General features: G+C 45.0%; 1 protein-coding gene across 1 annotated transcript; it reads left to right on the top strand.

The window, feature by feature from the left end:
- Positions 1–628: 628 nt before the first annotated feature.
- On the top strand, positions 629–23,802 carry LOC104544882 (calcium uptake protein 1, mitochondrial-like; the record flags this gene model as incomplete). The annotated part of the gene is made up of 3 exons (XM_010189880.1): positions 629–789; positions 16,103–16,292; positions 23,640–23,802. Coding segments are annotated over exons 1-3 (514 nt in total), but the record flags the coding sequence as incomplete, so codon positions are not given.
- Positions 23,803–25,488: the final 1,686 nt, after the last annotated feature.

The following is a 25,488-nucleotide window of genomic DNA, read 5'->3' as shown; positions in this document are numbered from 1 at the left end:
GTGTAACAGGACATGGATTGTATTTTATGAGTTTTGACACACTGAAACTTGTCTTATACTTAAGGGTGAATATAAATGGGTTTGCTCCAGGCTAGCTAAAAAAGTGATTTAAGAACAGTAGTGTTTTCTTAAAGGAAATTTAAAATGACTGGGTTTGGGTTTTGGTTGGTTGGTTTGCTTGTTATTTGGTTTAATTTGCCTTTTAAAATCCAGCTGTGTCTTTCCCTCTGGCCAAATGGCTCTCATTTGCTGTAGCTGCTTCTAAGACCTCCCTGCACCTTCCACGGCTTGGCTCTTGAGCCGGAGCGTGCAAATATTTCCTCTTAATGAGGCGTGCTGGGGAAAGGCTGAAGAGGAATTTGGAAAATGCTGTAAGAGCAGCTGAGTCAGTGGTTGGGATGTGCCAGTGATGGGGTGTGTCAGCCAGGTGTATGCCAACATGTGATACTTGTCTTTTGCTATTTATTAGGCGGCTTACGTGCTCATTTTGGAATAACAAACATCTGTGACAGTTATTTTCTGTACCTGTTCCTATTTTGGAAAAAATGTGAGCAGATATCTGGGTGAGGGTCAGCGCGAAAGTCCACAGCTGGAAACCTTGATTGATGTGTTCTTCTTTTTTGGTAGGATGTTTCGCCTTCGGTTTCTTCCCGTTGCAGCAGGGCTGTCTGCTGTTTCGCGGCGTTACCATGGGACAGCACATCACCCCAGGACCAGGCACAGGCTCATGGTGGCAGCTTTTATAGGGACGACTGCAGTGACAGCAAGTGCTAGATTCCTTTGGCAGAGGTAATATATGTATTTTTCTATTATTTATTGTTTGCCTGAGACCTCATGCTGCTTCAGTCCTGTGATAAGTATCTGCGGGTGGTTTTAAGATCTGCAAAGCATTATTCCTTGTCCTGCTTCTGCAGCATGGAAGGAATGGCTGTTGCTGACTCCCTGGGGAGCTGCTTTGCTGCTGTGAGTAGCCAGAGAGATGTGAAAAAGCTCAGGGCTGAAGAGTTTTCCTCTGCGGCCGTCCTCAGCATGGGCTGTCTGCCCTTGATGGGTTTGCTGCCTGGCTTACCCCTGTGTGGTGATGCTACGTGGGTTTGTGTTTGAAATAAATCAAGGACTCTCTTCCCTCAAAATGTGGAAGCAGTGTGGTACCAGCAGCGTCACTCAAGCTCGTGGCTGCAGTTAGAGTCTGAAAATAAGGTCTTCTCTGAAAAGCCGTCTTACTTCCATTCCATTATTTAGGTGATTTATTGCTGACTCTCTGCTCACCTGTGTTGTGGTTGGAAGGCTCTACTTTTACTGTAACTGGAGGAAGGTAATGGTAATGGGCTGCTGGAGCATAGGAGGCTCAATCTGAACATGAGGATAAACTTTTTTACTGTGAGGGTGCCAGAGCATGGCCCAGGCTGCCCAGAGAGGTTGTGGAGTCTCCTTCTCTGCAGACATTCAAAACCCGCCTGGACGCCTTCCTGTGTGACCTGGTCTGGTGATCCTGCTCTGGCAGGGGTTGGACTGGATGAGCTGTCAAGGTCCCTTCCAACTCCTGAGATTCTGTGATTCTGTGATTCTGTAATTGTTCTGGCTGTTCCTAGAGCTGTCAAACCTCTGTCTGCTAAAAGGAGTTGATCAGACAGAGGAAGAACACAGTGATCCAGCACCGTGTCATCTTATGCTGTATTTTGCTAATAACCTGCACTTACGTAGTGTCTCTTTCTCTGCAGGACCTGAAAGCCTCTGTGGGGGTGGCCAGGATAATACCTCATTTCAGGCAGGGAAGTGAGCAGGAGTTTTTTCTACTTAAAACATTCAAACATCCTCAGTGTGGTTGTGGAGTAGGTAGGACATGATGTCCTATGTAAAGCTCTCCAAAAGACACTGAGCTGGTACCTCCCTTCTGCCGCAGATTCACCCCTACTTTTAGCTTTGCCTTTTATTGGGGGAAGGTGCTTCCCACAGCAAAAAGCTGCTAAAGATCTGTGGAGTGCTAGGTCAGGGGTGGTTTCAGGGACTGATTTTTGGCTCCTGGAGTACTTGGCTGTTCCACTGCCTGTGGGCAGTGTGGCCAGGCTTGACCTCGGTCAGCTGAGAGCACCGATAGAAATCGGATAAAGGAGACGGCGGTCTCTTTGGTCCGGTGTGGTCTGTGATCTCCTAGGTCCTTATCAGTCTGGAGAGGTTGACTTGCTGTGATTTATTTTTTTTCTTCTTTTTCTTTCCTTACTCTCCTTTGCCTTTTCTAAATTGGTAAAGCGTGAAATAGATTTGTACAGATTTAAGTATTCTTTTCCTATATCAGCCGTGAAATAAATTCACAATGTCTGTAACTGTAAAATAAAAGTACATCCAGGCTTATGGTATTATTTTAATTACTTGGCGTACAGCTGTTGAATAAGAAAGGGAACAAAAGTGGTATGTTTGATATAGAAAATAGTTAATACTGACACCAGTAGGAGTTTTAAACAGACTCTAAACCAGGCATTTTAACATTGTGTTTAAATAAATGAGAGGGATGAGAAACTGCCGATTCGGTTTTGTCTTTCACAATATATAAACTGAGTGGTTACTGGAGCTTAAGAATAAGCGTAGGTGAATAAAAAATGCTTGTAATGACATCCTGGGTTATTCAGGTAGTTAATGCTATTACAGAAAGTAGCAGTGAGTATAATGTATTAGTTCTAAAAGGTAAATAGGTAACAAATGTAGCCAGGGCAGGGGGATTGAATAAGCCAAGTGTCACTGAAAATGTGGCTTGTATACTACAGAGAGAACTCTCCATGTGCGTCTGAGTGTTTACACTTAGTCTGTTTACATCCGAGTGTCTGTACTTACTAGTAGTAAGTGAATTTGATTTATTGAGTGTTGCTGCGGTATTTAAATGGGAAGCAGGTTCTGTTGGTGCAGTGAGTCTGTCGTAGGTATGACCTATGATGCATGGTTTCCTTTGATTAGTGAAGCAGTCGTGCTGTTGTTGTGATGTGAAACTCTCCCGTGGCACACGGTCTCCGAGGGGTCCAGCAGGCCCTCAGTGTGTCTCACTTGTCAGTGCAATGAATTGCTGTCCCTTTAATAGCAGATGATTCACAAGGAATGTGTGCCTGCTGGTATTCTGCATAACCTCGGCTGGTCTGTCAGGGAAGCTGAGGGACTTCATTGCCCTTTGAGCAAGGAATGCAGTGAGGGGTGCTCTCCTGCAGGCTGTCAGTGAAGTTTTAAGATGAGGGATGTCTCCCTCTTTTTGTCTTCTTATAATTATTTTTCTTTACAGTTAAGGCATTAAAGTTGTAATAGGCTGAATCAAGAAGCAGTTGAAAAAATTGTAGGCTTCTTGAGCTACGTAAGTAAGAGTTGATGCAGTGTTAAAGGAAGAGCAGTAATAAAAGGAAAAATTATTCAGCTTGTATTGCTTCTTGTCGTCTGCATAGAGCCTTTGTAATGCCCCAACTCTTCTCAACTGACATGTAGTGAGCAGCACTGCATCTCTTAGTACTACTTAAAAATAAGCCCAATCTTTTTATTTCAAAACAGATTCCTTGTACTTCTGATGATGAGGAGCAAAAAGGGATCAATATTGTGGTGCCTGTACGTGAATTTACCCTTTCTGTTGCTTAGCATGAACGAACACGGGGCTTCTCAGGTGATTTCTGACTGCATGTGCAGCCTGAAACCAGTGTGTTTCAGATCGATTCTGTAGGATGTTTTTTGAGCAGCATCAGAAGGCAGTGCTGGGGTAAGTAAGCCCACACAAAGGTAAGGAGAAGCAAGGCCACCTACAACTGCCTCAAGGGAGATTGTAGAGAGGTGGGTGCTGGTCTCTTCTCCCAGGTGATGGGGGATAGAACAAGGGGAAACGGCACCAAGCTGTGCCAAGGGAGGTTCAGGTTAGAGCTAAGGAGGAAGTTCTTTACTGAGAGGGTCGTCAGAAGCTGGCACAGGCTGCCCAGGGAGGTGGTGGAGTCACCATCCCTGGATGTGTTTAAAGAGCGGGCAGATGAGGTACTTAAGGATATGGTTTAGGGGGTAGACAGGAGCGGTTGGACGTGATGATCTCAGAGGGCTTTTCCAACCAAGCGATTCTGTGATTCTGTGATAGATGTATATGAGAAACCCCAGTGGTTGTATGGTGTGAGATAGGAAAGACTTGTGTCTTCCTGAGACTGGAGGTGGGTTGATGCCGTCTTCACATTTGATCTTCATCTGCATACAGCTTTCTGCAGAGCTGTATGCTGCACGTGAGTGTTGGTCTTGTTGCCTTTGCTGTTCTCCAGGAGCTTCTGCTGCCAGATTTTGGTGGAATATATCGCATCTAAATAATGTTATGACAGGAGTAGTTAATGCTGCTCTGTTGTGCCGTGCTGAAGAATCCTTCAGCAATGCGAATAACTGAGCTTATAAGACTAATGAAATTTACCCTTGCTAAGCAATAACTTCAACTCCGAGGATTTCCAGCTAGCAGCAGAAGCAATTAAGTATCTGGGCATTGGTATAATGAACTGAATTAATTAATTGAAATAAATCTTCATGCAGTCATTGGCTAATCTAAATGAGGCTTTAATATATGAGAAGTACTGAACCTCACAGCAAGCTTAATGTTTATAGAAGATACTCTGTTAGTGATACTCGCGTAAAACTTGTGCTCTCTGTGGTTTCAAACGCTGATTTAATGAGTTATTAAATGGCCACAGATACCTTCCTTGTGGCAAACCTTCCTGGCTGAATCTGTGGCCACGTGAAAGTGCTTCACTTGGTGTTTCAGTGCTGAAGTTTGTCACTCGTTCAACGTGGTATTGAATGAAATAAGGCAGCGGATGTGCCTTTGGGGAGCGGAGGAGGATCTCTGTAAGCACAGTCCTACTCGTGCTGTTCCTGATCAACTGGAAGTATTTGGCTGTGCTTCATTTCTTACCCTTCTGCATATCTATTAGCAGTAAGAATAAGAGCAAGACTTCTGCGGTGCTCTGGAAGTCAGATAAGCAGATCTTTGCTACCGGTGTGTTTGTGTCTGTTGTGGTCCTCTGTCTTGTTTTGCTGCATCCCCTTGGCCTTATTCTCTGCTCTTGTGGTTCTTGCCCCATCCTGTGTGTAAGTTGAAGCAATTGAGCTCAAGATACCCATCTTCCAGCCCTGGTGCTATATTCTCATCCTGTTACAAACTCTGCTTCACTCCTCACCAGCAAGCTGAGCTGTTTCAGTGCTGGCTGTGACTTCTGCAGATTTCATTCTATCTCTACCATTTCTTCCTCTCTTCCCCCACCCTTTTCTCCTTTGTCCATCCTGTATCAGGTGCCCAGTTGCTTTACTGGAAGATCCTCTGTAGGAAAGACCCTTAGTCCTCCTTGCTCTGCTGACCTTCATTGCTTTTTGTGTTTGGCTTTTTTCCATCAGTGCTTTGGAAATTAATTTTGAAGCCTAGATCAGCCCTTGGCTAACTCTGCTTAAGAATGCCTTGCTTTTTTCCATCAGGGTTGTAGGGGCTTTAGAGCAATTTGCTTAGAATACATTTTTAATGGCAGAATTACTGGAAATACCTTATGCCAGCTGAAACTAAGACTTTAAGAAAATCTTTGTTCTAGCAAAACAAAAGAAATTCAAGAGGGAAGAAACCTGGGTTTTTAGCTATAGATGTGTCAGGTACTACTTAACCTGATGTGATGTAGGAGAGAAAAGATTACAAAATGTAGGTATTATCCATGTTAGATTATTCTTATTTTGAGAGCTCTGCTCCATTTTTTTAATTCTTTGAGAGATGACAGACGTAAGAGACTATCCTTGGGATTGCTGTGCTGGGGATTTTCTCCTAAGTCTTGGAAGCCACAGTGATCTACGAGTGGCGTCTTGAAAGAGCACTGTGTCCTTTCAGGTGGCGTTTGGCTTCGTATTATTTTTACCCATGAACATCAGGGAAAGGAAAGAATCTGGTGCCAGGGAATGAGCCAAAGTCAAAACTGGAGTCAATCAGGAGAACACCTGAAGTGTCCTGGGGAGGAGTGACCTCAGCTGACTGCAGAGCTTAAAGCACAGGTGCTGCCCTAAGCGTGCAGAGCCCTGGAGTTTGACCAGTGCGTGTTCATGATACCTCATGTAGACGCTGCATGGCAACTCAGAGCTGGCATTTGTGCAGAGAAGCCAGGTGGAAATGCAAGAAAGTGCTTCCCAAATTGTCTTGGTTTGCTGTGACTTTATGGGGACTACATTTTGCATTCTCTGTCTCTTAATACAATAAGCATCGTTTGAGCCCTGAGTCTTTCGTGTCACTTGAAATGGCATTTTAAAATCTTTTTTTTATAAAAATACGGGTGCCCTCTGGTGGCCAAGTTCACGGCTGCTGGCCTCCCCTTTGCACCAAGTAACTGCAAATACCTGCTCACCTCGCCCTCAGCCCCAGGAGGGTGTTGGCCGACCTCCAGTAGCTCTCTGGAAAGCAGCATCTCTCCAAGAAGTCACATCATTTAGGAGTGGAGTACGGGGAATAATTTCCTGGCTCAATAAAGGAAGCACAGAAATTGCAAATGTCACTTAGTTTTGATTAATTCCTGATTTAGAAGTGAAATGCCAGTGCAGTCATTGAGTGTCACCCCTTTAGGATCTGGGTTAGTCATGGCTGTCACCTTTTTTACAGCATTCAGTGTCCACCACCACCTGATGGCCCAGCTCTCTTCTAGGCTGTGCTAAAGGTTGGATCTGTGGGGAGGAAGCAAGGGATAAAACTAGGGATGGGCATAATGTTCATTAATTAAGTCTTTAAAACAGAAGTTAGCCTAACCTTGGGTTTTGTTACCGCTTTTTACTCTGCCAGACTTCTGCAGCTTCAGCGTGGTTGGCTGTTGCTGAGGCATGCTGCTGGAGGCTTTATTTTTTTTGGTGTCTAGACCACATACGGGATCCTGCGTTACTGCTGCTCCTGGGGCCAGCTGAGGAAAAGAAAAGGCTCGTGAGATTGACGTAGCCCATCTGTTCTCAGTCTGCCAAAACAGCTGAGAGGTACTGTCTGGGAAGGCAATAATGCTATTAAATACCCTGAAGTTTATGTTAGAGCAGAACAGCTTTTAGTTGGTATTAATGTAGACATAGCGGGGAATTGCTCCCTCCTCATCTTGCAGCCGAATTGGCTGAAACTTTTGCCCTAAGAACATAAGGGCAAATTCTCAGAATTATGCAATTGCATGAACTCATCCCAGGCTGCAGAGCTAAAAGTGGTGCCAGGAATGACATTCTCTGGCCTTCCAGGTGTGAACAGCAGTATGGCCTGTGAGCTGTGATGTGTCAGCCCTGTCTCAGACTGACCTCCCATGATCTTCCCTTGCTGTCTGCTCGTAGCTAAAGACCACGTTTCGTGGGAATTAAGAAGTCTGAAGGGATCTTGTTTGCTCCACAAGGGGAAGAACCCACACACATTGTAGCCTTTTCCCACAGGTAAAGATTTCGCGCTCCATTTGGTACCCAAAGCAATAAGGTACTCCCTGCATTTAAACAACTTCATCGTGCTCGTTCCAGCTGTGAGAGTCGGTGGTCAGATTCTTGGAGCACTCTTCTTCTTGCCCAGTGCTCTGCTGGAGCTCCTCTCTATTTCTAGAAAATTAGTTTATATACCTTTAGTCCTGTGGCAACACCACTTACCGTAGCTCTACATTTGCTCTCTTGTGTTCTCTAGTCCGCAGTGGAAATGAAGATGGATCGAGCAGCATGGTCAGGTAGACAAACACTGCTTGTTGGGAGCCTATAAAACGCTCTGGTGTGGAAATACCTGCTTTACTCTATGCATGTGAATGGGCTTGCCCATTTCTCATTGCCTTGCAGGACTGAGCCTGTAGTTTGCACAACAAAACCAGATGCTGTGGTGATTGATGTTGTAGCGCACCTTCACTTAATGGCTTATTGTGGATGGTCTGGGAAAGGGAACAGATGCTGATGAGAATTCATGTTCATTCCCTGCCAGGTAACAGAGTGCCAGGGCTGTTCTCTCTTACAAGTCCTTCATGATGCTTAACTATAGATACAGGCTACTTAAACTAGATGGAAAATTATGTGGTTTGGATTAATAAACTCGTGTTCATATCTTGTATCAGTATAGAGACATGATTTGTCTGTCCTTCCAGAAAAATATTTTCAATGAACTTCGAGATAATTAATATTGAGTCATATCTTGTATCAGTATAGAGACATGATTTATCTGTCCTTCCAGAAAAATATTTTCAGTGAACTTTGAGATAATTAATATTGAAAGTCACAATTCAAATGAGTTTGTCTTTAGTTGATATTTGATGTGTATAACATCACGTATACCCACTTGATGTGTATAACTTATAAGTGAACAGTGCTTCAGTACTGATGAGCTCCTTGATTGCTAAAGAGGCACGTAGAAGTAATACAGACAGTTTCCCAGAGTTACTGCTTGCCTTGGCTAAGCTCTGCCTGAGCTAGAGCTTATCTCCCCCTAGGAGGAGCCCAGTCAATCTCGATTTCTTAGAAGCCATTGAGGGGAGAGAATTTGCACATCAGGGAAATGGTTAATTATCTGCACTGTGAACAAGGCTCTGTTATTCTCGGCCTCAGTGGATACTGGTGCCTACTTTCAGCTATTTCTTTGTTTTGTTGTTAGGTTACAGAGCTTTCCAGCTTGATCCTCTACCAGGTATGCAGGCTATGATCAGTTTACTCCTTTATCTCAGCCCAGGAGGAGTAAGCTCCCTGATGTGAAAAACTTACCCTATTGAATTTTTAATTTGTGACTTTTGATTGGGTAGGATTTAGAGAAAAAAGACACCAAAAAGCTGAAGAGCCTGAGCACAGTAGCCTAGGAGGGCTGCATCAGTGCCAAACAGGAGCATTATTTAATATTTTGACTTGAGTTGAGATTCGTGTACTTGTACATACGAAGTTTGCATTTGTCCTTAAGACTGTGATGATTCACCAGCAGTTACGATCAACTGACGATCCACTAAAGCACAGAGTGGCTTTCATGGGCATTAACGTCTATGGATGAAATTAGTCACATAAACACGTCTGCATTCATTGTGCCTACACGTTGCCCTCGCTCTTCAGCCGTCTTGATGGGTGTTATGTGCTTGCTTGTGCTCATCTTTCAGAGCAAGCGAGACCATAATTTCTAGTGCTCTCTGCATCTTTACTGATAGATGACAGCAGACCCAGGGACTTTGTCCACCAGCTCATTAATAAAAGAGGTGGCGTAGGGCCAGGACCTTACCCTTGTCAGGGCTTGGGAGAAACTCAGCCGTTTGTTGATGATCAAGTGCTCGTATTTTGCAGCTAGCATGCTTCAGTTTTTAATCCATTGAATGTTTTGTGTTGAGTTTTGTTTTGCTCTGGCTTATTAATCACAATATCATTCACTGGCAAGTGAAATAATACAGCGTGAGGACTTGCATTTATTACGTGAATGCTACTGTGATCAGCACCACCACTAGTAATCTCATCAAGATATGACATCTATTAAGCATGAGACTTATTTTCAATAGGCCCTTGTTGACACAAAATTCTTCTTTACCCTCCTTTAACTAGAAAGCCCAGATTGTCTCGTCTCCTCCATCCAACATCAGTCTTTGTCTAAATAACGGGTCTGTGATAACACCCATTGCCCTGCTTTACTCATTTTAAATATTAATAGCAGTGAGTTAAGGCTTACTGAATATCAATAGCAGTTGGTCAGAGAGTCTTAGCCAACTCTTATTAAAACTAAACCTCAGACTTCTGCAGAAAGCTTTATAAAGACCCGAATAGAAAATGCATTTCTACAGAGCTGCTGTGTTGTACAGACCTTCACTGCCATTCAAGTGGAGAGAGTGAGTCTGTGTTCTCTCTTGAGAAGAACAGGATATACAGAATATAAAGCATTATAAACAGAGTAAGTGTTCACTTGGAAATACATAGTTCTGTAACTTACAGCATGGTAAGCAATCTCAATTTATTGCCCACTCCTTGTTGTTTTTGATAACTCGGACAATAAAAAGATCATGTTCTCTTCGTCATTGCCTCTTCCTTGGGTGCTTCTGTGTCCCTTATCAATTTTCTACAGTATATAACTTTCAATTTATATGGAGTACATTTAACTTTATCTTCCCATCTTTTCTATTTCCTTATTTCTGTAGAGTTTGCTTTCTTCTGAACTAAAGTTGTGATTTTTTTTCACTTGCATTTTTTTAAGAGTTATGACATCCTTCTTACCCTTGGGTTTAAGCTTTTAATACCCAATAAAACAATCTTCAGCAGTTGGTAGTTGTCTTTCCAAGTCAGACTTACTTGTATCCATCGGTCTGGCTCATAATTTCAAACTGGTAAAGCCAGACTCATACAGACCTGCAATGTTTGTAAAAAACCAACAATAAAAGAGGAAAGAAAGACTGTGTTTGAGCGCACCTCAAAAAGCTTGTAGTGTCAGAGGCTCTGCTTTGCCTCCCTTGCTCTCCCAACCTAAGGTATTTTTTCTTAAACACTGGTGAGTGACAGTGGTGAAGGGTGGTGAGCTTGCTCTCTTTTGGGGGGACAAGGGAATAGGATGCCAGCTGTGATCTTCCTGGGTTTGTGTGGTGCTTCTTGCTGTCTCTGCCAGCCTCATGGTTTTATTCAGTTACCTTCCCGTGCTGTACAGTCTGCATGCCCAGGAGGAAATACAAGGGGAGCTGCAGCAGTGACTGAAAGCAGTTGTTGTTTTCTTGGGGGAAAAAAGAAGCTATTGAGCCCATTAGCCTTCAAAGTACAGTTCAGATCAAGAGAAGTTCCAGTGAGCAGCATGTCTGGGAGGTGAGGAACACAGGCTTGAGGCTCTGTGCATGGAGGATGTTAACTGAGTTGAGGCTGCGAGCATCTGTCAGGGCTGCAGCTTGAGGATACGGTCCCGTACCCCACTCGAGGTGAGCTCTGCTTGGAAATGCAAGCAGCGTCTCCAGAATTAAGAAATTAACAGATTTATAGTTTATGAGGATATGAGGTTAATGTCAGTCGGATGTTTGCAGCATGTGTCATTAGGGTTGATAGCCTTCATTATGCAATTATTCTCCTCTGCAGGCTATCAGGGAGTCATCTTTAAGGAGCAGCATGGTATCCTACATGACCTAAAACCATTCAGGTTCATTTTCTCTGGACCCTCTTCAAGGGTCTTGAAGCAGACGTCCTCATGCTCTGGCCCGTCCGTTTGCACCCATGTGCTGGTGGCGGTGCCTAAACTGGGCCGTGGCAGAGGCGAGTGGGAGGGAGCATGAGAAATCAGCTCATCTGCTGCCAAGGCATTGCTGGGTGCTTCCAAGCTAGTCCCAACAGGCAGCTGTCTTGCCTATTTTTAGCAGTTTGCTGGTGATGGAGAAAGCAGTGATGAAGTGAATCTTCCCCAGCAGCTGACTCGAGCATTCCCTTGTCCTTAATGTTAAATGCTTTCTGTATATATGTATTTATGCACAGGCTTCTCCCTCTTTCGGTGGTGTATAAGTCCCTTCCCTTATGATGTCCTTATGTACATGTCCTGCATCTTGTCCTTTCCTTGCTGGACCAGGAGAACAGTCCTGCATCAGTTGCTTCGTGCATATTACAGTTGTCTCACCTTCCTCTTTTTAGTCTTTCTTACAGCAACCTGGCTTATTTTGGTCAGGGTTTCCCACAGTGTGTTGTGGACACTTAACCATTCCTACTGCTCCCTGACAGATCTTTTCGGCTTGGTCCAGCTCTTCCTTGGAGTGCACCATCAGTAGGTGAAGGCGCTTTCTGCGAGGACGTGCCTGCTGCTGGCTGGGGTGGGAGGAAGGACATGCACATCTCACAGACTTTGCTGCTGTCTCCTTATGTTCTTGGAGCTATTTTGGGCTATGGCTGCTATCCAGAGCTGTCTCCTCAATCTGATTGTTCACGTTCATCTCTGCAATCTGTCTCAATTTTGGTGTGCTCACTGCAGTTCTTGCCACAGATTCATTGCGCTATTTTACGACAGTGTCGAGTACTGTGAAAGATGGAGGAGGAAGCAAAGTAGTAAAAAGTACTGTGAGTGGAGTGACATCCTGAAAAGTTGTGCTGTGGCTCTTCATAATTTCTGGTTAATTTCTTATTAAAGTTTCAGCCAACTAATTTAGTTGCTGAAGATGAGACAGAGGTCCTCACTTAAAGTACTCCCCATCCCTGGAAGCTGTCTATTTTTGATGGATGTTGTGGAGAAGATTGCTTTTGCCTTTCGGTATGAAGCCTGAAGTGTTAAGTGATTTATTTTTTCTAAACTTCACTTTGGTGTCTCCAGACGTTTACATATAGGAAGAGTGGTGACTCTATTCAACTGAAGAGCATCTGTCAGGCAGAATTCCTCTCTCCTGCTTCTTGTTTGGTGGCAAGGTTTTTTGCTGACTCCTGAGCACCCAACTTCTTGTTAGATCTCCTACATTTTCTTCTGAGACTAAACAGTATCTGATAGCTAACTGCTCTTCTACTGCCTTCACGACTGGAATAGCTGAGCACTGTTACCTCTGGCGCAAAGCTTTGTTATTTTAGCACGTTGTTCTACTTTTCTCACTCAAAGAAGAAAAATACTTTAAACTGAGGGACTGTGATTTCTCTAATGGGCAGACCTGCAGCTGTGGAGTATCATCCCAATGCCTGGTGTGAGTCCCAGGATCTGCTGTGGTTGTGTATCCTGTGGTTGCGTATGTTTGGCTTTCTCAAAGAATGGTTTGTTCAGTGAGAATTAAGAATTGAGTGGTCCTCTCTAGTAGCTAGGTGGTTTTCTTTGGGGATGGTGGACATAATCTTACACTTGATTGTTCTCTTTCTCCAAGAATTAAAGGAGGAGAGTATTAAGTAGGTAGGAGGAGAGTAGGTAGGTAGGAATACTGTCCTTGCCTTAAATTTGATTCCCTAGGAAGAAAAACCTGAAGAGAGCAGGGGGTCTGAAGCATGGCAGCTAGGATCCCGGGCAGGTATGCTCCATGGAGAGAGGCTGGCAGCAAGTCTTGGCACACAGTGAGGGGAGTCTTTGTGTTTTCATTTCCCTTTTGTGCAGCAGCTGTAGCAACAGGTACACCACTGCTTCCTGAAGAGCTGGCACGCCAACTTTGGACAGGAGGAACTGACAGCCAGGTTACAACTGGAAGGTCAGGTCAGCCTCATCAGGAAAGGAGGTGGAGAATCTTCACTTGCTGATGGCAGTCCTGTAGGGTGGATGTTTCTGCAGCTCTGGGATTTTTCCAGCCGTACTCTGACGTCTGCATTGAAAGGCTTCTTTATGTGGGCGCAGTATGGAAGTTGTAGTTGTTGGTAAGCCAAGGATTTCAACAGAGGTTGGTTGTGCAGGATGTAAAATACACAGAGTAGTAGGTGTATGTAGAGAGCGGATCCTTCAGTGGTCCATTCAGCGAGTAGTTTGGACACCAGCCTGGAGGTGTGAAATAGCAGCTACTGTTTAAAATCTTGCTTGAGAAATAAACTACGAGTTCTCTTTTAATACTTAAAGCTCATTTTGCTTATATGCTGGGAAAAGGGGATCCAACTGTAGAGTGGAGTTAATTACCTGGATAAACTGGAGGCGAGGGGTAAGCTGACAGTATTCAAACAGCCTATATCTGTATTGCTGTAGCAAACTGCCTTGACAGTGTGATGGGTTGAAGGAATGCATAGGATTTGCTGAAAATGTTTGATTTCTAATTTCATCTCTTCCTTCCCTGGTTTGCTAGCTGTCAGTCAAGCATCACAGGAGCACCTCTTCACTGATACAGCTCTTCCCCAGTGTGTTTCATGCAGACCAGCTTGGTTGTGTAGATAAGTAATCAATTTTCTGCTGTGTTTCTGTCCCCAGGACCTTTTCCCAAAGGATTCTCTTGGAGCTACTTAAGACTGGTGTCCTGCCCACACAAGGGCTTTCCTTGTCAGTGCTGCTGTTGTAGCCTCAGTTGGCAGCAGTTTATTCTAGCAAACTGTGTATCAGCCAAAACCACAGCTCCACAAGTTTGTGCCAGTGCTGATTAAACTTTCAGGAAAGGCTTCAGGAGAGGTGCCAGGGTGGACTTCATCCTCCAAGAGACAGGTCAGCTGCCTGGCTCCTCTGGGGGGATTATTTCCCCTTCTTGGAGGGGACAGGTTTGGATCCTTTCTCTGAAGCAAGGCTCAGCGTGTGTTCCTAAAGAAACAGCACACGTGGTCACTTCTCTTCTACTCTCTCCACATCATCAAGCTGTCATTCAGTTTGAAACGAGTTTAGTTCAATGGAAATCTTAAAGATGGTGTTTTGCTGTAAGACTTCTGAAAACTTACTAGCAAATATAGGCTCAGGCCCTATTCAGAAGGGAAAGACTAGCATGTTAACTGCATTTTGCATGAGAAGGCATGATCAGTACTACTCTTCAAGCACTTGTGTAATTTATTAAATCAAAACCTTGTGACAGATTATATTCTGTCCTGGAGTGGACTGGAAACCTCTGAACTGCTTTAACCCAGCCGTGGTGCCATGGGTTGTTGCATTGCAAAGCAACGCTGGGAGCTTGGTGGTGGTTTTTCAAACGCTATCAGTAGTTTGCTGAAGTAGTTATCACAATATGAACAAAAGTTAATTTTCTTTTGTCACTCTATTCTTAAGTATGCTCTTTGGGACTTTATTCTAGAATAATAAAGTTTTTCTTTCCGACCAGTGCTGTGGAAGGGTTTGAGTTCTTTAGCCCTTCCCCATCTATCCTATACCGTGCCTGTGAGTGAGTTATTTGGTGTTGATAAGCACTGCATTGTCTTTAATTCTGGTAGCATTTAAATTAATTGAAGAAGCACCTACCCTCATTTCTTCTCCTTGTAAGATGATGCTCTGGGGTTGCTGTGAAGTTGTGTATTGCTGGGGAGACAGGCACAGACTCTTCTCTGTTAATTTTACGTACCACAGCTGTGTTTTCCAGGAAACCGGTATCCAGGATGAAATATGCGTGGCCTTTTGCTTGTGTCTTGGGAGTCTTCAGAACTTGTGGTTCGTTTTTGTTTTTCTCCCGAGGCAGCCTTTCCTGAATAAACTCCCACAGCTGTAAATGACCGTGTTCACAGTTACAGGGAGTACCCAAGTGCCAGCCTTCATCTGAAAGCACTGGCTAAAAAGTGGCACCTAACTGCGTGTGAGCCTTGTAACCTGTGATTAGTCCAAAATAAACCACCAGGAATGTAAAGTGAGGGCGGCTTTGCTTAAGTTACAGACAGCATAGGATGTTTGCCTGAGCCCTTTGAGTCCTTTAGAACTGATTTTGTCAAACCGTTCGCTTTGTTACCTGTGACGTGTTCACGTATCTTTAGAGATTATAACTTCACTGATGCTAATGTGGTCTGTGCTCTGTCTGGTTATAAACAGCTTTAGAAGCAAAGCATAGGAAAGCCAACGCATTGTTTGGCTTACGGGTTTATCCTGCTTTTTATTTAACCACCCAATTGCCAGTTGCAGTTCTGTGAGCTGCTCACTGCTTAGACAGACTGAGCAGTTTTGGGTATTGAGTCTTGGCCTACAAACAGGGCTCCTGAAGGTCTTTGTATCTGGAGAGCAAGAGACAGGGGTCCTCTGCTCTGCCAGTTGTATTTCCAGCTTGAGGATAAACAGCTCCAGTTTTCGTTGTCACAAATCCTACAGCGCTGGAGTTTAGAAGAGTCATTGGTGGAAAGGGGAAGTAAAATAGCCTGTCACCTGCTAGAGATAGAAAATAAATCAGTTGTGCTGAAACAAAGAGGCTGTTTTCTCTGAATCCTGCAGTGCTGATGGTAAAACACATTTCTATCACTTCATATAAATCATTTTTTGGGGAGCAGAGCTGGAATTTAGAACTAGGAGAGGTACTGTATGCCCTTCCCAATCTTTCCTGCATGTGTAGTTTTTGAGAGAGGGAACGATAATTCACTGAGTGACTTGCTCTGGTGTTCTTGGACTGGTGAAACTTTTTGTGATGATTACTTTGGGTTTGGGGGTGGAGGTGTGTGTGCAAATGTGATTACAGCAGGAAGAAGCACACAAGGAGACTGCTGCTTTGCTTTTGCTTTGCAATCCTCCATGCTGCACCGTAACAAGTGCTTCATCCAGGGAGGGCTTTGCAGGGCTCTCTCTGTAGCCTTTGTGCCCCTCTCAATTTCCTAAACTGGTGTTTTCTTTTCACTTGTACAGGGCCTACGCAGAAGACTCATCCTCTGTAAAACGCGATCCAAGGACAGAGCCAAGCGAGAAGGTGAAGCACGAGGAGGAGGAGGAGGAGGAGAGCAGCAGCAGTGATGATAGAAAGGCTGTTGCGTCGGGTGACAAGGAGGCTCAGCCAGAAGGGAAGAAGAAGAAGCGCTCTGGGTTCAGGGACCGTAAGGTACCAAACTTGCGCATGTTACACCTGCAGCTGTTGCACTGCAGCAGAAAAAGCACAAAAACCTGCAGAAATGTTATTGGGATTGTGGTACAGCGCATTCAGAGTCTGAATTTTGCTCTGTACTTGTCTTTATTTTCTAAGGGACCTTGCTGTTTTGGGAACCTACTTTCTTGGCATGCTGCCTTGAGTTTCTTTATGTTGAAACTTGTTTATTTGCGAATCACAGTACACTGCTGCTCTGAAACGGAGACCTCTTTTCCCATCTCCAGCTGGATGTCAGAGAAGCAGCTCGCTGAGAAATCAAGGCTCCTGCCTTGAGGGCTCTTAGGGTGGTGCCTGCAGAGCAGGGAATCAATGCAAAAGATGCAAAACCATCTAGGGCACCCAGCATGTGTGTGTCCGAGTCCATCCGTCTGCCTGTGAACATATGCAGCATGTTTAGGAAGAAGCAGAGGATGAGTATCGGCATGATGGTTATAGGAAAGTGTTCTTACCTTTTTCCTTTATTTATTCCATGTAAATGTAGTTGTTGAAATACAGCCTCACTCCCCATTCATAGTTGGTTGTGTCTCTCTCGATGCTTATGCCTGTTTGATTTTCATATCAGACACATTTTCCAGAGGAGGAAAGCTTGAGTAATGGACTACATTGTCAACCTGTGACCTGCCTTCACTCTTGGGCAATCCTGAGAGCTTTGGGGCTCCTCAGCTGTCTGACAACTAGTTTAGTACTATCTGTAACCACTGTTGTTACAAGATGTACGGTTTGGTCTGATGGAGAGTCCTGTAACTGAGTGTTGGCACACAGCAGTATTTTATTTTTAAAACCTGTCTGGATGTTGGTTTTATTGGGCTGTGTTCGATGATTTAATATCTTTGCAGTGCCAGAATGAACAGGAGTATATGCTCTTCACAATTCCTTTTTGTATGATTTGCTTCTGATAATTATTTTTAAGTCTGTGTCCTGGAGGCTGCATCTCATTAGCTGTTAAATTGTGGATGGTCGTATATATTGGCTTAACAGCTCCTCATAAAAAATTAAGAGCCGTTTTGTTTGAAGCTGCTGAATCATACTCTGTTCTGGTTAGAGTAGGTTACACAACTTGAAATTTCAAGTGCCTTGTGGCATTTGGGGCTCCAGACTCTCCCTGTTGTGACACGCTGGTGGCAGCTCATGAAGTTATGTTGTAAGATACTACGCTGAGGTATTCAGAATTGTACAGGAATGTGGGTGCTCGGCTTCTGCCGATTTTCTTGGCAAAGGTGCTTTTTCAGGTGCTCTGACAGCTTCAGCAAAACTTCAGCTCTTGCCAGTAGCACTCAAGAAAAGCAAGTTATTTCTTCCAGTGTCAGCAGATGGAGGCAGGTTGCAAAGAGCAAAGACATGATCCACCTTCATCTGCACTTTTATTTTTAAAAAGAACGTTGGTTGATACAGTGAACGCAATGATTGACTTTTGTCTTATGTGGCTGGTTGCTTCTGGCTAGGGAAGTCAGGGAACATTTGTTTGCAAGCAAGGACTTTTATTCCAGTTGTTAGGAGATGTGTGTACATCGACCAGCTCTTTCCTTCCCATACCAGGTAGGGAGGAATGTGGCCATGCTTTCCAATTAAGATGTGAGCTGGGCGTGGAAGGGGCCAAAGAGGTCTGATGGGGACGGCGTGCAGCTTGGATCCTTTCTCCATCCACAGCTTTCCTCTCTCCTACAATGTTCGACTCAGGAGTGGTGATGCAGGATAGAACAGGTGATGGGGGATAGAACAAGGGGAAACGGCACCAAGCTGTGCCAAGGGAGGTTCAGGTTAGAGATAAGGAGGAAGTTCTTTACTGAGAGGGTCGTCAGAAGCTGGCACAGGCTGCCCAGGGAGGTGGTGGAGTCACCATCCCTGGATGTGTTTAAGGAGCGGGTAGATGAGGTACTTAAGGATATGGTTTAGTGGGTAGACAGGAGCAGTTGGACGTGATGATCTCAGAAGGCTTTTCCAACCGAGCGATTCTGTGTGTGATTCTGTGTGTGTGATTTCAGCAGGGAGAGCACTGTTTAAAACAGACCTCACAGTCTTTTTGCCAACATAAGCCCTTTTCTCTCTAGCCTTAAGACCCAGTGTACCTTCTCCGACTCGAATGCCAGTGCTGGCTTTGCTTCTCTTAATGCCGGATGTGACCAGCAGGCTCCCGGCTGCCAGGCTCTGTGTTTGTTTGAGCGGCTCCGCTGTGGGCTCGGTGTTTGCCCAGCAGTTGCCCCGGTGAGTCATCTCAGCAAGTGTTTGTGTGCTCCCTGTTCAGATGACAGAGGAAGGTGTGCCCCAGCTCCTGACTCAGAATCAGGGCTGCTCCCAGGATGTGCTGATCCCCTGTTTGCTTAGGTAGCACCTAGGGAATTCCTGACTCTTTGTTTTTAAAAAAAAACAAACAACAAAATCCACAGCAAAACCCCATGAATAATTGAAAATAGCGTGGGGTTTTCCTTGAGGAAAAAAATTTAGCTTAATTGAAAGTGTTTATTGCTTGTTTGTTACCCCAACGTTGCTTTTAATAAAGTTGATGATTAATGGTGAAATAATAAATTAGGCACGACGTTGCTGTTTTGGGTAGTGATTCAGTGAGGAGGAAGTTGAAATATAAACCACTCGGCATCTGCTGGGGCTGGGATTGTGTGTGGATGGTTCCAGGGCGCGTGTTATCTCGCAGCCTATGCCATGTACACATCCTGGCTGCATAAGGCAGAAGAGGAAAAGACTGAGTGCTTTTGTAGTTCGAAGGCTAATGAACGTTAATACCTCATGTGGGTGGGCTGGTGTGCTAATTAATTTGCTAAAAGAGTTTGCAGCATTAGGACTGCTTTATCAAGATCCACTTGTGGTGGTTGCTGGGTCCTGCAGGTACGCTGCCTTAGGAGCATCAGTTGTTCTGAGACTTCATTTTGATGTGCATGACAGTAGGAAACCCAAAGAAAATGAATCCTAATTAATTTACCCTGCGAAGATCAGTGCAGTGGAGCTGGACTGCCGTAGTTTCCATTCTGTTGCACAGTCAGGGAGGCCCCAGTGATGCTCTGGAAGTGAACTGAGTTGTTAATTTAGAGCTTTATTATCATGTCTGTGCATGATTTATTTTTTTCCCCTTTTAACCTAAGGCTTAGCATAATCTTTGACTGTCTCAACAGCAGCTTCGCTCTTGTAGAGCAACAGGGATTACTTGCTCATCTTTCTCCTCCAGTACATACTATATTAATAAATGACAAAAAGAGACTTTTCCCCTTTGGTCATGTAATCTTTCTGGAGGTGCCTCATTATATGAAGCTGCAGATTTTGGGGCAGGTTGAGACTTTTTGGCTCTCTCTGCTGGATCGAGGACTGGTGTGTACTGGAGAAGGCAGCCGCCTGGGTGCACGCTTTCCCCCTGTACTTGGCACTGGTGAGGCCGCACCTCGAGTGCTGTGTTCAGTTCTGGGCCCCTCACTAGAAGAAGGATGTTGAGATTCTGGAGCGTGTTCAGAGAAGAGCCACAAGGATGGGGAGGGCTCTGGAGAACAAGCCTGATGAGGAGCGGCTGAGGGAACTGGGCTTGTTTAGCCTGGAGAAGAGAAGGCTGAGGGGAGACCTCATCACCACCTACAACTGCCTCAAGGGAGGTTGTGGAGAGGTGGGTGCTGGTCTCTTCTCCCAGGTGATGGGGGATAGAACAAGGGGAAACAGCACCAAGCTGTGCCAAGGGAGGTTCAGGTTAGAGAGAAGGAGGAAGTTCTTTCCTGAGAGGGTCGTCAGAAGCTGGCACAGGCTGCCCAGGGAGGTGGTGGAGTCACCATCCCTGGATGTGTTTAAGGAGCGGGTAGATGAGGTACTTAGGGATATGGTTTAGGGGGTAGACAGGAACGGTTGGACGTGATGATCTCAGAGGGCTTTTCCAACCAAGCGATTCTGTGATTCTGTGGGAGGAGAGTCTTGTCAGGGTCATTTTATGTCCAAATTGTTTAGAAGGAATGTAAAAAGACCTCACAAAGATGGGGGTGTGCACCCAAATACATACACACATGCTCTTTATCTCAAGGTTTGTAGAGTGAGATCAGGGCACCCATTTTATCACCCATTTTGTGTTTAACACCCAGGGTTGTATAAATGCAGTGCTCCCATTTGTAGCGTCTCAGCTGTTGCCTTCTTGACCTGGCTTCGTGTTCAATCCAGTCACAAAGTCAGAGGGGATGGGTTGTAGCGTATTTGTTATTTTTTGCCAGCTGATGAGATCATGATAGCGAAAATGAGGTAATTGTGAGTTCAGCTGCGGGCAAGAGGGAAGTGTTGTTGCATCTGCTCGCTTGTAGGGAAGTTGGAGGAAGAAGTGTGATTTCTGTTGTGATGAAAACAGCCTGTGAGATACTAAACAAGCAGTTTAGATTCTACTTTTTTGGTCTAGATTATGAGTTATTCAAGACTCTCATTCCTTATAATTTTTCAGGAACGTATTTGTCCTGAAAACTGTGGAGATTGTGTATGTCGTGACCAGTTGCTGGAAATCAAAAGGATGCACATAATTAAAGCGAAACAGTATCTTCCCTTGAAACTCAGAGGAACAGTACATAATCAGGTTAACTTTTGGATCCAAAACTCAAATCCCTTAACAGTTAACACCCGTGCGTGCTGAGACGGGGACCTTTCTTTAGCCTGTGTTGTTAATAGGCTTTCATGAGCCGCGCCACATCGCTCTGGGAGCCGTGTGTGGTTTTTGAGCAACAGAGCAACCCTCCCTGCTCTACAGCTGTGTATTCAAAATTGCATCCTCGTGAGGGTCTGGCGGTCATCTGAGGAAGCTTTTCATTTTGCAGCGTGTGCAGGTAGAAGATGGGATGGCAAAGGATCCAGAAATGGGCTGTGTAGTAAATGGATGCTTCGGTCTTGTTGCGATTGATGATTGTGGTGGACTTGGAAGTGCGATATGGATCTTAATGGCTTGTTGGAATTGCTGTGCCCAAAGTGAAAGGAAAATGTGGATTGCTTAACATTGGTGAAGCAGAAGCCTTGAGGATCACTCTGGGTTTGGGATAAGAGAGTTGACGGTGAAGTTGCCGGTAAGGAGGAGTCCTGGTAAAGATGTCAGGTGATGATCAATGGCAATGCCCATACTTCAAAAACAGGAAGAAAAGCACCTGACGGCGACAGGCCTGTCAGCAGCATCTTAGTGAGATCTTAAAACAGACAGAGAGGAAAGATCCATGGCAGATGTGAAGTGGTGTGGCATGCAACATGTTTTTGCAGGCAGAAACGTCAAGACTAATGTCTCCGGTGCGGCAGTGGAGTTATTGGGTAAAAGAGCTGCAGTTTCCCTAGCTGGGTTGAAGGAAAACATTTGATAGTGCCTGCAAGAAATTACTCCAGCTTGGAAAATCAGGGGTAATGTAAAGTCTGAGGCAGATGAGTGTTTGAGCTAGAAAGCAGGCTGTGTTGAGAAGGTGTCACGGATGGAGGGGGCTGTAGGTTGTGGTCTGCGGAGTCTGCTCTTGGCTCCAGTCCCGTAGCTGGTTTTAGTTGCCTTGCTCAAAGGTGCGAGTACTCGATTATGTTTTTTGGCTGATCAGGTTGGGTGGGCTGTCGTTCTTGATGAGATCAGGCCATGCCACAGGAAGGAGCCAGACAGGGGCCTGCAATTACAGGTGAAAAGATCACCTTGGTGTACCAAGTTCCTGCCTGGCAGGCGGGAGCTGTAGGCAGGGACATTCACAGCTTTGCAGCTGGAAAGAGCTGGGCAAGTGCATGGGGTGGTTTACTGGGGTTCGGCTGAAAGACAGCACCTCGTTTCTTTGCAATGAAACAACGGCTTTTGATCCAGTACCAGTATCTTTGGAGGACCTTGTGGACTGAAGCAATAAAAATGGGATTAAGTTTGATTCTAGGTGCAAAGGCTGGTAACAAAAGGGAGTATCACAGAATCACAGAATCGCTCGGTTGGAAAAGCCCTCTGAGATCATCACATCCAACTGCTCCTGTCTACCCCCTAAACCATATCCTTAAGTACCTGGAGTAGTGGCAAAAAGTTTCTTCTCTGCAAGTGGCTAAAAGAAAGAGGGAGCTGGTTGTGTTGGTTGATGTAAGGACGTGGGCTTGATTATAGAAAAGCTATGGTGATGTGGAGAAGAGGAGGGAGAATGCTTTAGATAATGTCTAAGTCATATCAGTGGGAACTTCTGCTGGGTTTTGCTTGTCCCCAGGTCGTGTTTGCTGGAGAGTTGAGCTGGGACAAGTGTAGAGGAGGGAGGATCTGCTTTCCCCAGCTATTTTACCCAAGCCTGGGTTGGGTAAAAGCCTTTGGCTTGTTTTATCCTATAAATATGAAACATTGAAGAGGGTGTTTTCTTTCTGATAAGCATCAGGGTGGAGAAGTTGTTCAAGGCAAAGGACAAGGCTGAAACAGGACCAAAGCCATAAATGATCTACAGCTGCCTTGGCAGTACCCTTGATCTTGCCTCTTCACTCCCAGCAGATCACTGGTTGTGTTTTGTTGGTTTGGTTTTTTTTCCTGCCGTGGCTCTCGGCCAGAAGTACTGAAGGTTTCGCGTACCTTATGGACTGTTAAACATGGAGTGCAATGCAGGAATAAGAAGCTGAACCAAGAAGGAAAGTTTTCTGCTCTAATACATAATGAAGTGTGGGTCTTTGTGCCTTTTTCCTCCCTTGTGGCCTTACGTTGTGATTTTTGTTTATAAAAGCTTTCTGTTCTCTTTGGTTAATTCCAGCTGCGTGTTGAGGAAAACAGTTCTAGGTACAAAGCAATTGCTACTGGCAATTGGCAGCAAGTGGCAGACTGATGGGGAGAAGAGGACTGAGTAAAGGATGTTTTGCCAATATGATAGAAAGGAGGGGAAAATGAGGTTGGGTGACTGAGGAGCCAGCTGTGGCTCCAAGTAGTTTTTTCCAAGGCTCAGCTTGAAAGCAAAGTTCTCTCCCAGCTCTCCCAAGAGTTTTTCTTCATTTATTAATCATAAATCAGACCCTTCCACACTGGTTAAAATGTTGAGCTGCTTTAGATTCAAAGATGTGATAGTAGAGTGTCTTTATGTTCGCACTTGTTTTTTCTCTGCCGTCATGAAGAGTCAAAACTTACCAAGAGTAAAAGACTTCTGGTGTTAGTTCTGAATTCTGGGACACCAGGAGTCGAGACTTCCCATTTTCTTGGTAGTTTAAAGGCTGAAGGTAGGGAGGGATTTTGACCCTTCTGGCATTATTTCTTTCAAGTGTTATGTTGCCACACACAACTTTGAGGTCGTGTGGCAAAGCCTTCAGAGGACTGTGGTGCTAATGTAGGTGTTGGGGAGGAGCCCTGCACGTCTAATGCTGATGAAATTTCGTTTCTAGGTGATGGAATACGAGAACAGGATCAGAGCCTACTCCACGCCCGACAAAATCTTCAGATACTTTGCCACTTTGAAAGTCATAAACGAGCACGGTGAATCCGAGGTTTTCATGACGCCGCAGGATTTTGTGAGATCAATAACACCTAATGAAAAGCAACCAGAAAGTAAGTGATGTGTGTAGTAATTGGAGAAACTAATATAGCAAAGGGGAATAAACTGTACAGTCTCTGATCTTTAAATTTCCCATCAGTTTTGTTGGGTATTGTCTGTCTTATGTTGAGAGGTATGGCACAAAATGGGAGGTGCTGTCTGATTAGGGCGCTGCCACAGCAAGGAAAAGAAGTGGCATCTGCAAGCCATGACAATGCCATGATGTGCAGAAGGATAATGGAGGTGTAACAAATGCAGGAGTGAGGCAGAAAACTCCCGACCCAGCCATGCAGGACCTGTGCTCATCTCTGCTGCACATTTTGCCGTGTGTCCATGCCTGCTTGAACCCAGCAGCAGTGCAGTGCGGCCAAGTAACGGCGATCGTTCAGGTTCAGAAGGGTTGGTTGTGATACAGAATCATCATTTGCTGCTTGAGAACTTTGAACTCCGGATTGGTAAAGCTGGAAAGAGACCAAATCCCTTCCAAGTTGCCTGAAGTTCTGGTGCAGCATAGTAGATCTCGCTGGTATGAGTATTTGAAGAGCAGATGAGATTACTTTCTTGCATGTTTCCTAGTGAAAGATTACCTTTAACTGAAACATCTTAAGATATATTCATAAACATACAAATTTGGCAAGGAAATCCTTAGAAATAAAGGTATCCAGGCAGCCCCATGTGCCTGGCTGAGCTGTGGTGCTGCTGGCCAGGGTGGGACTCGTCTCTGCCAGCTTCAGTTGCCTTGTGGGTTGCAGGGAAGCACATCAGCTGTGGTACCTCTGGGGTTTGGCAGGCAACAGACGGGAGGGCAGGTGCTGTTTTTTCTGGTCTGGAGGGAGTGGAGCATCTCCCTTCTGAGGAGCGGCTGAGGGAGCTGGGGCTCTTTAGTTTGCAGAAGAGGAGACTGAGGGGAGACCTCATTCATGTTTATAAATATTTAAAGGGTGAGTGTCACGAGGATGGAGCCAGGCTCTTCTCGGTGACAAACAATGATAAGATAAGGGGTAACGGACACAAGCTGGAACACAGGAGGTTCCACTGAAATTGGAGAAGAAACTTCTTCTCAGTGAGGGTGACAGAGCCCTGGCCCAGGCTGCCCAGAGAGGTTGTGGAGTCTCCTTCTCTGCAGACATTCAAAACCCGCCTGGACGCCTTCCTGTGTAACCTCATCTGGGTGTTCCGGCCCCGGCAGGGGGATTGGACTGGATGAGCTTTTGAGGGCCCTTCCAATCCCTAACGTTCTGGGATTCTGTGATTTGGGAAGAGGTTGGGTTTTGTGGGGTGGCAGGAGGCTTTTGCCTGTCTCCTGTTTTGGAGGAGTCTGGTTTTGGGTGAGATGTGGGAAATCGGCTTTCTTGGTCTCCCACAGTGTATCTCAAAGAATGAAACAGACTTTTGTCAAGTCAGAACTCCTCTCCATAGGCATTCATGAAGAACCTCAGCCCCCAAATGTTAACTTTCTGAGAGTGGGGCTTATGTACAAACTGTGAAACTGTTTTGATGTCTTATGTGACAGCTGCTAAATAAATACCGTGTACCCTTGTGCTTAGGGAACAACAATATGAAGTGTGTGCAGGAGGGAGGAAAAAATAATCCTGGCATTAGCGTGAAAAGCATGTTGGTGAATTGTTATTTAGGTTCTCATCAAGTCCAGAAAACAGCTGTAGTTTTCATATGAATTACATGGTTCATCTTCAGTGAAG

The sequence above is a fragment of the Mesitornis unicolor genome, unplaced genomic scaffold (assembly GCF_000695765.1).
Source record: "Mesitornis unicolor isolate BGI_N332 unplaced genomic scaffold, ASM69576v1 scaffold2538, whole genome shotgun sequence".
Taxonomy (NCBI): Eukaryota; Metazoa; Chordata; class Aves; order Mesitornithiformes; family Mesitornithidae; genus Mesitornis; species Mesitornis unicolor.
Note: the sequence above shows the minus strand (reverse complement) of the source record. Positions and strands in the feature narration are given on the sequence as shown.